The sequence below is a fragment of the Pelophylax lessonae genome, assembly GCF_965119305.1.
Source record: "Pelophylax lessonae genome assembly, chromosome: 13".
NCBI lineage: Eukaryota > Metazoa > Chordata > Amphibia > Anura > Ranidae > Pelophylax > Pelophylax lessonae.
Genome location: NC_138780.1, coordinates 71791099 through 71806288, shown reverse-complemented (window position 1 = coordinate 71806288; position 15190 = coordinate 71791099). Strand labels below are relative to the sequence as shown.

Genomic DNA, 15190 nt, shown 5'->3' with positions numbered 1-15190 from the left:
TTGGGGAGCCATGTCATCTGATGGTGTTGGTCCACTGTGTTTTATCAAGTCCAAAGTCAGCGCAGCCCTCTAGCAGGAAATTTTGGAGCACTTCATGCTTCCCTCTGCTGACCAGCTTTATGGAGATGCTGGTTTCATTTTCCAGTAGGACTTGGCACCTGTTCACAGCTCCCCCTTTACATCATCCCCCTCCACCCCTTTCACAGTAGTGTTCTCACTTCCTTGACATCAACCCCCATTAGCCGTAATCTCCTCTGCCCCTATTTACACCATCCGCCCACATTAGTTTACCCCCCCCCCCCCCCCCCAGATCTCAGTCCTCAGCTCTCACCTTTACATTCCAGTCTTCAGCTTCCTCACATTCCAGTTCTCAGCTCCCACCACAAATTTAAATCCTCAGCTCCCCACCCTCTACATTCCAGTCCTCAGCTCCCCCCTGTTTGATGTCCTCAGCCTCAACACTGCAATCCTCGGCATACCCCCCCCCCCCCCCCCCCCCACACATTCAGTCCTTAGCCCTTTAACTTTATCCCCCTCACTGTCCTACCTTACACAGATCAGAGGGAGACATGGTGTGCTGTCTGGATGGAGGCGAGTGTTGCAAGATAGTGTTTGGCTGCTAGGACTGCCCTTCATCGTAGCAGCCAGTCACCTGCTTCATAAACTTAGGCAGCTCTCTCCTCCATCCAGAACGTTCCCGCCTCCCACTGTTGGCTCTGTGAGGATTACAGAGCTACGGCAGGGGAAGAAAAGGCTCCTAAATGACGGGACCACGCGGTCCGCCATTGGCCCGCAGTCTGCCATTCAGTGATGCCTGCCATAGAGAATCTGTGGGGTATTAAGAGGAAGATGAGACTTCAGACCCAACAATGCAGATGAGCTGAAGGCTGGTATCAGAGCAACCTTGTCTTCGACAAAACCTCAGCAGTGCCGCAGGCTGATCGCCTCCATGACACGCCACGTTGATGCAGTAATTCATGCAAAAAGGAGCCCCAACCTCACTCAAATTATTGAGTGCATACTATACTGTACATGGACATACTTTTCAGTAAGCCAACATTTTATGTATTACATTTTTTTTCTCTATTGTTGATTGACAGACGCAGCTTCATATCTTCTTAACCATTGGGTTATGCTCCTCCCTTCAGGAATAGGACACTAGGCAGGAAAAAGCTTTCACCATGCCAATGGGTCTGTCCCTGCAGGCATAACCCCACACACTCTGTTACAGCCCTCAGTTTGTTTCTACCTAGTTTAGGAGTAGGACCTAGTTCCCTGCTGCGACTTCGGTCTTAGCCGTTATTTTATGGGAACCTTTTTTTGTAATTTTATTCTGAGTCGAGTTCCTGGAGAACTACAAGCAACAGCCTGCTGGGTTTCGGACTGGATAGTCTAGATCCGTAAGTTCTCCCAGCCTGGCCATCGAGTGTGAGCAGGTTATAGTCCAGCACTAGTCCACGCCACGACAGAGCCCGCGAGTGGACCATCTCGCTGGGAAGTAAACGACCTGGAACGCCCTGAGTCACAGCATACCCCTTGGCTAACAGCACCCCCATCCCTGGTGGAAGCTAGTCTCTTTGGAGTGGCGCCCACCTGATTCCATGGTATGGTGAGTAAGCGCCCCCCCCCCCCAATTCTCTGGCGGTCCTGCATGGAATAGTCAGACCGTTTGTTTGCTCCTCCCCCGGGGGTCCTGGAGACCGCATGGTGCGCTGCGGGGGCTGCCATTTTGCTGTAGATTTGCCCTTCATTAATGTCAGAATCCCTCATTGTAATTTATGGGCGGCTATTTTCTAAATCTTCCCCATAGGAATGCATGGGGTGGCCATTTTCTTGTGGTCCATGATGCTGGACAGCATAGGCAGACACTCTAGGCATGACCCAGGTGCTTTCACTTCCTGTGTCAGATCGTTCTTTCTGCTGTACAAATCGTTCCTGCAAGCCTCCTGATCGGTTTGATAACGTTTTTTTAAGGTCTCTTGTGGGTTTCCTTACGCACACTGCTAACAGACTGTGTTAGGCTGGGACTTGCTATACTGCCAATGCAGCGGTGCAACCGTGTTTTTGCAGCTTTTTTAAAGTGACACTACGTCTCTTGAAATTTAGTGTAAATGGAGTCCAGGACAAAATTTCACCCAGGAGTGCTGGGGAAACTCTGCGCCCAGGGATCCTGGACGATGGAAGATTTCAAGCTGCCCATGAATATCTTGGAGCTCAGAGCGATAAAGCTTTGCCTGAGTCAGTGGACGGCTCGTCTGCAAGGGTCCCCGATCTGGATTCAATCGGACAATGCCACGGCCGTGGCGTACATCAATCATCAAGGGTAGGGATGCACCGAAATTAAACTTTTGGGCCGCAACCGAAAATGCAGGATGCCCTTGGCCGAAAACCGAAAATGACCTTTTCCCCCAAATAATTTAAAATTAGATAGAACAGGGGCATACACCAAAAACAGGCAGCGACATACACCTGTCGCTGCCACCCTGTCACAGTATATGTACTGTGACGGGTTGGCAAGAGGTTAATTTAATTACCAATGGTATTAGTATTATGCAGCATGAGGGGGTTAATGTATTGTCACTGCTGGTCACTGCTGCATTAGTGACCGACCAGTGGCAGTTAATCAACCCCTTTGTGCTGCATTAGTGCAACCAGTATTGGTGTTAATTAACACTGGTTGCACTAATACTGGTTGCACTAATGCAGCACAAAGGGGTTAATTAACTGCCACTGGTCGGTCACTAATGCAGCAGTGACCAACAGTGACAATACATTAACCCCCTCATGCTGCATAATACTAATACCAATGGTAAGCTGCCTCAGCTATCACCCCCCCCCCCCCCCCCCCGCATCAGCCTCAGCGTCCCTCTCCTACTCACTCAGCTCCTCCGGTGTCCATTATTCAAAAGACGCGCCTCTGGCCGGCCGCCCGCCTCCCGGTGATGTCACTACTACTATGATCTGTCCATGAATGAAGTGACATACCGGGCGGGAGGGCGGGCGAGCGGCCGCTAATAGATATAGCTATGTGAGCTTCACTTCATTTTTTCAAGTGAAGGCTCACATAGTTATAGTTATAAGCGGCCGCTCCCCCCGCCCTCCCGCCCGGAGTGTCAGTTCATTCATGGACATCGTGCCGCTGACAGGGAAATGAAGTGAAGTGAAGCTCACATAGTTATATCTATTAGCGGCCGCTCCCCCCGCCCTCCCGCTCGGTCTGTTAGTTCATTAATGCAGAGATCGCAGTAGTAGGGACATCACAGGGAGGCGGGCGGCCAGCCAGAGGCGCGTCTTTTCAAACCTGCGCTATGCCCTCCTCCTTCCTCAAGCGGCCATTAATTTTGGCATTTTAACCCATTTTCGGTCGAAATGAGATTGGCCCATTTTCGTCCGAAAATTTCGGTGGCCGAAATTTCGGTGCATCCCTAATCAAGGGGGCACCAAGAGTGTCTTGGCGGCCTGGGAGGTGGCCGAGATTCTGGATTGAGTGGAAAAGTTTGTCCCAGCTCTTTCTGCTGTGCAAATGGCATGGGTGGAGAACTGGCAGGTGGATTACCTGAGTCATCAGGTGTTTGATCTGGGGGGAGTGGTCCCTGCTCCCAGAGGTTTCATCTCCTGTGTGTGCGGTGAGGGGCACCCAATGTCGACCTGTTTGCTTCTCGACTTAACAAGAAGGTTCAGAGGTTTGTGGCCAGGTCAAGGAATCCTCTGGCCAATGCCACAGACGCTCTGGTGGCTCCTTGGGGTCTGTATCGGCTGGTCTATGCAGTCCCTCCGCTGAAACTCCTGCTGAATCTGCTGCGCAGAATAGAGGTCATTCTAGTGGCCCCAGACTGGCCTCGCCGGTCTTGGCACGCAGACCTGGTAAGGTTGGTTGCAGATGCTCCTTGGAGACTCCCTCTCAGGGAAGATTCGTTGTTTCAAGGTCCAATCTCCCATCCTGCTTTAAAGTCGCTGGCTTTAACGACGTGGCTGTTGAAAGCCAGGTATTGAAGGATAGAGGTCTTTCTGACTCTGTGATTCCTACAATGTTGAAGGCCAGGAAGTCTACCTCCACGAAGCTCTATCATCGTACGTGGAAATCGTAAATTTCATGGTGTGACTTGTTGAAAGTTCACCCTCGCTTGTTTTCGATAGCCTAGGGTTTTGACTTTTTCCTTCAAGAAGAGGGTGAACAGTGTTTGGCTTTGGCCACTATCAAAGGCCAAGTGTCGGCTTTGTCTGTGTTCTTCCAATGTCCTTTAGCTACGCATGCCCTCATTCGCACTTTTATTCAGTGCGTTGTGTAGTGCCTCCAAGGTCATCCCCGTTATCGGTTCTTCAAAAACCTCCTTTTGAGAAAATTAGGGAGATTCCCCTACTTATATTATCTCAGAACATTGAATTTTTAGTGGCTATCACTTTTTTCTGCAAGGTGTCTGAACTGGCGACGTTGTTTTGCCGTTCGCCTTATCTAGTGGTCCACAGGGATAAGGGTAGCACTTCGACCTAATCAATCGTTTCTTCCGAAGTTGGTTTCTGATTTCCATTTGAATGAAGACATTGTGCTGCCTTCACTCTGTCCTAAGCCCAAGCATCCCAAGGAATTTGCTTTGCATTCTTTGGGTGTGGTTCAGGCAATTCGAGTTTACCTGGCGGCTACTGAATCTTTCAGGAAATCACTCTTTTTGTCCTTATCGAAGGAGCTCGAAAAGGATTGGCTGTGTTAAAAGAGAACTTTTTTTTCTCTTTGAGGGTGTATGTTTGCTTTTTCTAGGTGAGCTCCAGTTGTTCCTGGTTGAGCTCCATGTTACCTGGTTGGCTGAGTTTAGCCTTTGGGGAATTGCGTTCTTTCTCTGTGTTGTTTTCCTACCCCTCATGTAAATTCTGCTTTGGAACGTCCCAAAGGTTAAGATATGAAGCTGCGTCTGTCAATGAACGATAGAGAACTGGATTTTTGACTTGCCTTAAAATCTTTTTCTCTGAAGCTCATTGACAGACGCAGCACCCGCCCCTCTAATTATGAGTGGAATGGAGTTTTTGTCTTCTAAACACTGCTTGCAACGAAAATATGGGCTGTAGCAGAGTGTGTGGGGTTATGCCTGCAGGGATTGCCCCATAGGCATGGTTAAAGCTTTTTCCTGCCTAGTGTCCTATTCCTGAAGGAAGAAGCATAACCCAATTGTTAAGATATGAAGTTGCATCTGTCAATGAACTTCAGAGAAAGCGATTTTACGGTAAGTCAAAAATCCATTTTTTTTTAAATTGGTCCTATGTAATATTCTAATTTTCTGAGATATTACATTTTGGGTTTTCACTAGCTGTAAGCCATAATCTTCAACATTTAAATGAAAGAAATGCTTGAAATATATCACTCTGTGTAATGTCTATATAAAATGAGTTTCACTTTTTGAATTGAATTACTAAATTTTACTTTTTGCTGATATTCTACTGTTATGGTGCGTGTGTTCATTCTGTTTGGGGGGTTCTAAGTATTTTCTGGCATAAAAAAATGTTATTTTAACTTGTAAGCAACAAATGTCAGACTGGGTCAGCAAGTGGTAACAATTAGCACACTTCCAGGCGTGTCAGGTTACTCTGTTCCCTGTTGTGGGCTGCAGTTCCAATTGCTGGCCTTGGATGTCACTATAGGAGACACAAATTTTGCAGCTGTCTCCTAATACCTCAGGTACACAAATGTTTTGATGCATAAAATATGCTGAAGTGTAAAACCCCCACTTTTTACTTCATGCAATGTAACAAATATAAAGTAGATGTTGTCCCAATTTGGCTGCAAAGTGGAAATACAATTTAAGACTTGGTTTTACTGCACCAGTAACCGTTCCCCTTAAGCTGTAAATACAGCAGGGGGGTTGTAAATATATTGCCTGCAATGCTCTGTATAATGGCATTGTGCAAAAATGATCCCTGCTGTTGTATTTGTCGGGCTGTACCACCCACTAGACACAACCCATTCTATTGTGGCACGCTGGTGGAGCGCTTAGGGGTATAACAGGCAGTTAGGAATTCTAGCCTTTCTCTGCTCTACTGAAATGTGTCTGTCTGGCAGATTTTTCCTCTAATTCCAGTGACAGCTGTAACATTTTTAGATTTCTTTTAATTTTCCATCCTGGAGACAACGGTCACCAGACAGAAGGAGAAAGTAAATTTTATATTGCCCCTCTACCCAAAACTAAAAAAACATTTTTGTTTAGTTTTTCTCCTTTAAAAACATTCTTGGATATTTGGGAAAGTTGGTAAATGTTTATGATGGGACTATACCCTATCTGCTAAAAAGCTTTATATGGTCATCCCCTGGCTCAGATAAAATATTTTTTTTGCAAAACGTAATATACTTGTAGAGCTATGAAATTGTACTGTATTGCATAGTAAATTGTATTTTTATGATGACAGATCTTTTGGATTTACGAAAGATCCAGCATGCAATGATGGAGAAGTCCAGACTACCTGTTCTTAGACCTCAGACACAGAAGCCATCAGGTAAATCTGGCTTATTAGTGTTTTCTTCCTTGCTGTATAGCCATTCACTAATACAATATTACTGAAGTGAAAGCAGTATAGAGGCTTCACATATTTTTTTAGGGTATTTAGCTATTGATAGTGGCTCTACTGTAGCCTGCCCTTCACTCCCTTCAAAAGCTTCCTGGCTGACGGTATACTCTGACAATGACGTCTATGTATGTATGTATTGGTGAAAATGCTGATATACCAGAAGTATTATTGAATCGTTTTTGCCCAACACTATCATAAAAGCATAGATGTCCAACAGTATGATTAGATGGAACAAAACCTCAGGAAAAATAGCTTGGTTAAAAATCTGAGCATGGAATGCCTATTTTTAAAATTATTATGATTAACAGTCCCTTGATACTTTAAAGGAATAACTAAATATTTTGGTGAGGATAGAATTGTTAATTTTAGGTTATCTTGTATAAAGTAAAATCTTGCTTAACATGTTGAGATAATACAAAATGCAGCAATTTGCCCTTGTATATGTTTGTGTGTACATGGCCTTTCTGAAGGCGTTACCTGCACAAATGAAGTCCTTATCATGCTTGACCCTTTCCCAGAAGTGAAGCATGCCTTTCAAGTAGAATTCCCATTAAAGCGGAGTTCCGGGCACAAAACATTTTTTCAATGAACATACCCCCGGGACAGTCAGGGCTAGTACATTCCACAATGGCTAGCCTCTGATCTGTCCCGGTTCGCACTTACCTGCAAGAAGAAATACTCACTTATAAAATTTCTTCTACAGCGTTGCCATCTCTGTTGTGGGCAGCTGAAGCCAGCGCGATCCTCTTCTGCGTCCTCTTCCGCGTCTTCTTCTCCCAGAATGCGCCCGCACCGGAAGTGACGAGCAGGGCCGGTGCCGTCGCATTGATTCCTGGGAGCGATGACGTTCAGCTCCCAGGAATCATTGCAAACCGGAAGTGACGGCGTGGGCCGCGGCCACAGAGGGAGGAAGTGGAAAATAGGTGAGTATTTCTTTCTACAATTTACAAGGTAAGTAAAAAAAAAAAATAACCCTAACTATCCAATTCCTTTTCAGGTGAAGAAGAGCAAGCGGATGGCCACAAAATCGATTAGGTCGATTTTGTGCCCGGAACTCCGCTTTAACTACAATGTGACAAGTTCACATAAACGTGCTTCAGCTTAGTGTTTGTTTTTTTAGTTTGCTGTATAGCTTTAGGCAGTAGCTCGTTCAAATCCAGTGTGGGTTGGATTCATGCACCCGCCCCTGCACGCATGTCAAATTTTACATGCATCTGTGTCCATATAGGCTGTTTTTTCTGCATCCATTTATATAGGCTGCCAGCACCCAGCTCCAAAATGGATTTGGATACAGAAGACAGCAGCTCAGCATGTGTGTTACGGCCATCTGAATGATCCTTAAAGCGGTAAATTCACCTGCCCTTGCTCCATCACGAGTACCAACATCTTCATCTAGTTTTTTTATTCTCAGGCTTGGGATCTTCAGCCACCTTGGTTTAGGTGGGCTGGAATGCAGTAATTCCTGCACCTGAGCATCAGAGTTCATATATTCTGGCACTGAGGTAGGCTGAGACTGCAGGCTAAACTATGCATGCTTAGTATATACTAAAGAAAATGGGAAACAGGCAGGTAAATGTATGTTGTATTGCAGAAGAGACATAGCATATCTCTTGCGCCCCACCAGCTCATTTTTCTTTAAAGATCCTTTGCCTATGTACTGCTCATGTTCTTGTATTACTATTTTCGAAATATCATAGGGTGCCAATGGTTCCAGTGTGCAATAGGAGATGGATAGATATATAATTGTTTTTCTTGCGTTCACTGACGGACACAGCTTCAAGTCTTTAGACCATTGGCTTTATGCTGTCTCTCTTTAGGAGTAGGACTAGGCAGAAACCTTTTTGGTTACGCCCCTGGGGCAGTCCCAGAGAGTATTCCATCACTTCCTGCAGCAGTTTTTTTTTTTTTTTTTTTCTGCCTAGTCAGGAGTAAGGACCTAGTTCTCTGCTGGGATCTGCGGTCCTGGCATGTTTTCCTATTCAAATGAAATTTTTTACTTTTTATTATTTTTGTTCCTGTGTGAACTACAATCAACAGCCGGACTGGAAGGCGCACTAGATATTCTAGATCCCGAGAGCGCAACCCAACTATTAGCTCAGCCCTAGGTTGGCCGCGGCATAGCGAATATGGACTGGGGCTGCCCGGTGAGTGAAACACCTCGCAAGGTCGCATAGCCCTGGTCACAACAGCAGTCACTATCAGTTGCAGCGTTCCTCAGGCCACAGTATCCCCATTCCAAGATGGGCGGTTGACTGCTGGGAGTAGCGCCCGCCTGGTGACCGTGGTATGGTGAGTAGTGTCCCCCCCCCCCCCCCTCCTTTCCCATGGAATTGTTGCGGTTGTCCCTGGGAATGGTAGGCCCCTCCTGTGTCCCTCCTCCCCCTCATACCTTTTCCCCTTCTCCTTCTCCTGTGTAGGTGCCCTCATCTGCCCCCCCTGGCATGTATGTTTTTTTGCTGGAGGGGTTTGTATGGTGCTGGGCCGGAGAAGTAGTGGGTGACGCCGCTACCGCCCCCCTGGTGGGGTTGTCCGTACCTGGAGTGCTGTGGGGGTGGGTTCTGTCCTTACCTTGGGTCCAGGGTCCGTGCAGCGCCATGCGGTGCCGCCATTTTGCCATGGATTCTGTATTCCCGGCTTTGGCAGCCATGTTTTTAGTTTACCCATAGAGTTTTAATGGCAGCCATCTTCCTGTAGTTTGAGGCTTTGGGGCCCTCTAGTGTCAGGTCAGAGTTTCCTCTTCCTCTTTCCAGCAGTGTGGCAGACCGTTTTGGCGCTCTACAGCTCGGGTGGTGAGTCTCTGTGGGTGGGTATTCTATCCTTCCTCTGCCGTGGGTGCGCTGATTCTTGTGGTGCCCCAGAGGTGCACAGGGGGGAGGGGACTCCCGTTTAAAAAAAAAAAAAAAAATATATAATATATATATATATATATATATATATATATATATATATATATATATATATATATATATATATATATATATATATATATATATATATATATATATAATTTTTTTTTTTTTTTTTTTCTGAGCTGCGCGGTCCAGATTAACCCTTTATGGTCATGGAGCCTATGGATCGCGTTTCACCACCTGATCCGTTCCTGGAAGCTGAGGGACCCTCTGGGTCTCAATCTGCCCTAGCGGCCATGACAGCAGCTCTGCAGTTGCTAGTAGCCAAAGTAGATATGGCCCTGCAAAGGAGGCCTGGCAAGAAGCGCCCCCGCCTTCACCCGTATCCTCTGCTTCCTCAGAATCTGAGGTGGATTTGGCCACTGCGGACAAGTCAGTCCACTGGGTCTGTGTCCACGCGCTCTGATTGCTCTAATAGTGAGGATGAGTTGTTGTCCTCTGCAGCCGTGCATGAAAAAGCGCTGGTGGAGGCTTTGATTGTGTCAGTGCGGGAAATTTTAACGTTAGAGTACTTTGCTGCAGCAAAGTCGGCGACGCTGGTGCAGTTTGGCACCCACAAATCTTCCAAAGTGATTAAGGGGTTTCCCTTTCCTGCCTATTTTGACAAGATTCTCACTAGTCGGTGGGGTTCCCTGAAACTCATGCTTGGTATACCTAAGCATTTTGCTAGGAGATATCCCTTTTGAGTAGTCTCTTCTGAAGAAACTAATGGTTCCACCGTCATTGGATTCTCAGGTTTCCAGGCTAAATAAGGCCAAACTTTTGCCAGCAGGGGATGCTCCATCATTTATGGACCCCATGGACAAACGAGCTGAGGCTCTGGTCTGGTACCTCTTCACCGTGGCTGGTTCAATTTTGAGACCGGTGTTTGCTATCACCTTGGTATCTCAGACTTTAACGGAACGGGCTAGAATTTCACCCCAGGATCTGGAGGGGAGTCAACACCCTTCTGAACTGGCGGATCAGTTGATCCAGAGTTTATTTGTGATGCGGCCCCCTTGGCCGGCCGGGTTTCGGTGACGGTGGTTATCCTTTGCCGCATGAGCTGGTTGAAGTACTGGTCAGCTGACCAGGCTTCTAAAAAGGTGCTGACTGATCTTCCTTTTGTAGGTGACAGTTTGTTCGGTGCCTCTATGGAAGAGTTTAAGGGCCTTACAGAAGGAAAGAGTAGATTGCTTCCGCAGGCAGCCAAGGTCAAGGAACCTCACGGTAAGCAGGATCTCTTCTTTTCAGCTCACAATCGGCCTTTTTCTCGGTCTGGATTGCAGGAAAAGGGCTCAAGATCTACCTGTAATTTTGCAGGAGGCTCCAAGAGACCCTGGAATAGTAAGTCCAAGGTTCTGGTTCCGCAGGCAAGCCTTCCCCAGCCTGAAGGGGCACCCTCACCTGTGTCTGGGGTGGGGGGGGGGACGTCTTTGCTTCTTTCCGGATCTGTGGACCTTGCTTATTCAGGACAAATGGGTCCACAAACTGATTTGGTTTGGTTACAAGATCGAGTTTTGGTCCTTGCCTCCGGCAAGGTTCTTTCCTTCCAACTTACGCTTTTTGTTCAAGATTTTTATTCAAATCTGTGTACAGTTCCCAGGAATGAAGGGAAGGTTCGTCCGATCTTGGATCTCAAGGCTCTGAACCACTTTGTGCGGGTTCAGAAATTTCGGATGAAGTCCATCCGCACAGTGTTAGCTTTCCTTCATCGAGGAGATCTGCTGGCTTCCATCAATCTCAAGGATGCTTACCATCATATTCGAATATATGACGGGCATCAGCATTTTCTTCGTTTTGCCGTGGGCGAGGAGCATTTTCAATTTGTGGCGTTACCCTTTGGTCGCGCCTCAGCTCCTCGGGTGTTAACAAAGGTTTTGGCCCCAGTTTTGGCCTTGTTACAGCAGAAGGCTCTAGAAGCCGATTTGGATGTTATGGTGCGAACTCTGCAGGAGTTCGGGTGGACACTGAATTTTCAGAAATCGGCATTGTCTCTGTCCACAAAGCTGGACTACTTGGGTCTGATGCTGGACTCAGTGTCAGCCTGCGTGTTTCTTCCTCAGACAAAACTGAAGCTACAGGATGCGTTTCGGTTCCTGTTGTCCAACCATCGATCATCACTCAGGACTTGCATGTAAGTGCTGGGTCTGATGGGTCACCTTAGAGCCTGTTCTGTTTGTGCAGTTTCACGCCACACCCTTGCAAAGGGAGATTCTGATAAAATAGAACAAGGATCTGCTGTCATTGGACAATCTGATCCTGTTGAGTTGGGGTTCAAGGGAGTCTATCCTATGGTGTTCGGCCCGAGGAGTCCAGACTCCAGTTTGCCGATCCAACATCCTGGAAATTCAGGCGATCAGACTGTCTGTCTCAATGGAATGATTAACTACAGGGACGCCCTGTGCGGATACAATCAGACAATGCTACGGCTGTGGCATATGTCAATCGTCAAGGGGGCACAAAAAAGTGCCCTGGCGGCCTGGTAAGTGGCCAGCATCTTGAGGTGGGCAGAATATGTTCCGGCCCTCTCTGCTGTGCACATTCGGGGGTAGAGAATTGGCAAGCAGACTAGCTTAGTTGGCAGACGTTGGATCCGGGAGAATGGTCTCTTTACCCGGAGGTATTCAATCAACTGTGCCTTCGGTGGGGGACCCCCAATGTGGATCTGCTGGCTTCCCAACAGGAAGGTGCAGAGGTTCGTGTCAAGGTCTCAGGATCCTCTGGCAGGCCCCTTGGGGTCAGTATCATCTGATTAATGCCTTTCCTCCAATTCAACTCCTGTTGAGACTGGTGCCATCAGAATGACTGGAATTCCTTCTACCTCGATTCTGCGTAGCAGACTGGCCTTGGTACGCAGGCCTGGTAAGGCTGGTAGCAGACGTCCCTTGGAAACTTCCTCTCGGGGAAGATCTTCTGTCTCAGGGACCCATCTTCCATCCTGCTTTAAGATCGCTGACTTTAATGGCCGGACTATTGAAAGCCAGGGGCTGAAGGACAGAGGACTATTGGAGTTGGTGATTCCTACGCTGTTGGAGGCTAGGAAATCTACCTCCAGGAAGGTTTATCATCGAGTTTGGAAAGTGTGTACATTACTTGGTGTGAGTCACAGGGGTTTCTCCCCGCTCCTTTTCTGTGTCTCGCCTGTTAGTTTCTACAATCGGGTGTAGATCAACGTTTGACTCTGGGCACCATCAAGGGCCAGATTTCCGCCTTGGCTATTTTTTTTCCAAAGGCCATTGGTGGGGAAGTCCTTGGTTCACACTTCTGTGCAGGGAGTTCTCCATCTGGCTCCTCCGGTGCGATCCGTGGGATCTCAATTTGGTACTATCGGTGCTTCAAAAGCTTCCTTTAGAAAATATTCAAGAACTTCCTCTGCTCACTTTGTCACAGAAGGTGGCTTTCTTAGTAGCAATTATTTTCGCACGTCACTTGGCTGAGTTGTCCTGTCGGTCACCTTACTTGGTGATTCATAGGGACAAGGTGGTGTTGCAACTCTGTCAGGCGTTCCTTCCTAAGGTTGTCTTGGGGTTTCGTTTGAATGAAGACAATGTGTTACCGTCCCTATGTCCTAAGCCGAAACATTCTAAGGAGATTGCCTTACATTCCTTAGATGTGGTAATGGCGATTCGGGTGTACCTGGCGGTGACTGAACTGATTAGAAAATCCAATTCTTTGTTTGTTCTTACAGATGGACCTCGTAAGGAGCAGGCTGCATCTGCTGCGACCATTTCCATGTGGATCAGGCAGACTGTGGTGCAGGCCTATTCCATTAATGATCAGATTCCTCCTTTCCCTGTTAAAGTGCATTCTACGAGGGCGCTTAGTGCCTCCTGAGCCTTCCCTCATCACGCATCAGTGGTTCAGGTGTGCAAGGTGGCTACGTGGTCCTCTGTACACATTCACAAAATTTTATAAGGTGGATGTATTTGTATCTTGGTTTGGCTGCATAGTTTTGCTGGCTGCGGTTGCAGAGGCTTCTGCTTCTTGAGGGTGAAACTTTTTCTAGTGGTGAGCTCCAGTTGTTCCTAGTTGAGCTCCTGTTGTTACCTGGTTGGCTATGTTTAGCCTTGTTGGGAATTCTGCGTTTGCTGTGGTTTTTTTTTTCCCCACCCCTCATTTTGACACTGCTTTGGGACTTGAAGCTGTGTCTGTCAGTGAATGGAAAAGAAGACTGGATTTTTGTCTTACCATAAAATCCTTTTCTCTGAGGTTCACTGACAGACACAGCACCCTCCCCTCTGTTGGGATTGAGTTATATGTTCTTCTCACAATGCTTGTTACAAACTGGAGTCCTACAGCAGGAAGTGATGGTATAACCTCTGGGACTGCCCCAGGGGTGTAACCAAAAAGGTTTCCGCCTAGTCCTACTCCTAAAGAGAGACAGCAATAAAGCCAATGGTCTGAAGACTTGAAGCTGTGTCCATTAGTAAGCCTTAGGATTACGGTAAGACAAAAATCCAGTTTTTCTTTCTTTGCTTTTTAGACCTTTTTGTACCTTGTGCCAAGAAACCCTGTCCTCCGAAACAAGTTCTTCCACTTTACAGCAAGGACCCTAATATTGCTTTTTCATCTACGATTCCTGATTTTACCATGAATAAGGATGGCAGCAATGGGTAGGCATTCAAAATTACTACTGTTCTACATTAGAATTGTTCATGGTTTACTGTTGGATGAATAGAATTGTAACCTCTCTTTACCTCTTATAATCTTCCTCTAAATTATAATAAACACAACTGTTTATATTGCCATGCCTTTGCTGAACACTTGGTTTAACCTGTTCCGGACCGCCCGCCGCAGTTAAACTGCAGCAGGCAGCCCCTCCTGCGCGAAACCGACATAGGGGGTACGTCGGTCGCTCGTACCCTCCATCCCCGCAATGGTCTGATTCTGTTCAGAACCGATCAGTCATCAAAACCAAAAATCATTGGCCTGGACCTGGTCATCGGTTGTGACCAATGCCAGACCGTCCTGTGTTTTGTAAACGCAGGCACAGAAAATTATGCTCTCTCCCCTCATGGAGCCCATTTCAGTTCCAGCTTGAGAGGAGAGAGCATCTAACTGTGAGTACCAATCACTACAGTAACATCAGTACATATATGCACGTTTTAACTATTGATCGTTTTTTTACCACCGATACCGATATTTTGGATGTGGTGGAGGGATCTGGGGTTCTAAAAGACCCCAAACCCCTCCTCTGCACTTAAAAGCATTCAAAACGCAGAGGAGGGGGGAGGATGTCCCCTCCCGCTTCTTGGAATGACAGCCGAGCGGCTTCTCAGCCGCATCGGTTGTCATTACAAGACAGCCGACCATCGGCTATGGACACCGGTACCGGGGTGATGCCTCTAGCTGCAGGCATCAAGCCGGTACAAGCACTTTGCCGAAATATCGGCCCATATCGGTAAATCAAAAGGCTGATTCCAATATATCGGGCAAAGTGCATATTGGCTCTCGATAGATCGGCTTTGCCGATAATCGGTCGATCACTACATTTAACCCCCTGATTACCCCTCAGTTAACCCTTTCACTCCCTGCCCCAGTGCACACTATATACAGTATATAGCTTTTTTTACTGATTACTGGAATAGTGTGCCTTGTGACTTCATTTAGCTTTACAAACCGTTAGTTTCTGTCCCAAATAGGTTTAGGGTACCCGCCATCCTCTCCAATAAACATTTTAACCCCCTGATCACTCCCAGTTAACTCCTTCATTGCCCTGTCAGTGTCACTTTTTTTTTATAGTGTAC

General features: G+C 47.0%; 1 protein-coding gene across 1 annotated transcript in view; it reads left to right on the top strand.

Moving 5' to 3' along the window:
* The first annotated feature begins 6403 nt into the window (after positions 1 to 6403).
* The window catches only part of KNSTRN (kinetochore localized astrin (SPAG5) binding protein), a 123438-nt gene continuing 114651 nt past the window's right edge, over positions 6404 to 15190 (top strand). The window contains exons 1-2 of the mRNA XM_082275409.1: positions 6404 to 6480; positions 13927 to 14056. Coding sequence (XP_082131535.1) covers positions 6426 to 6480; positions 13927 to 14056 — 185 coding nt within the window. The 5' untranslated portion in view covers positions 6404 to 6425. The remainder of the gene's footprint in view (positions 6481 to 13926; positions 14057 to 15190) is intronic.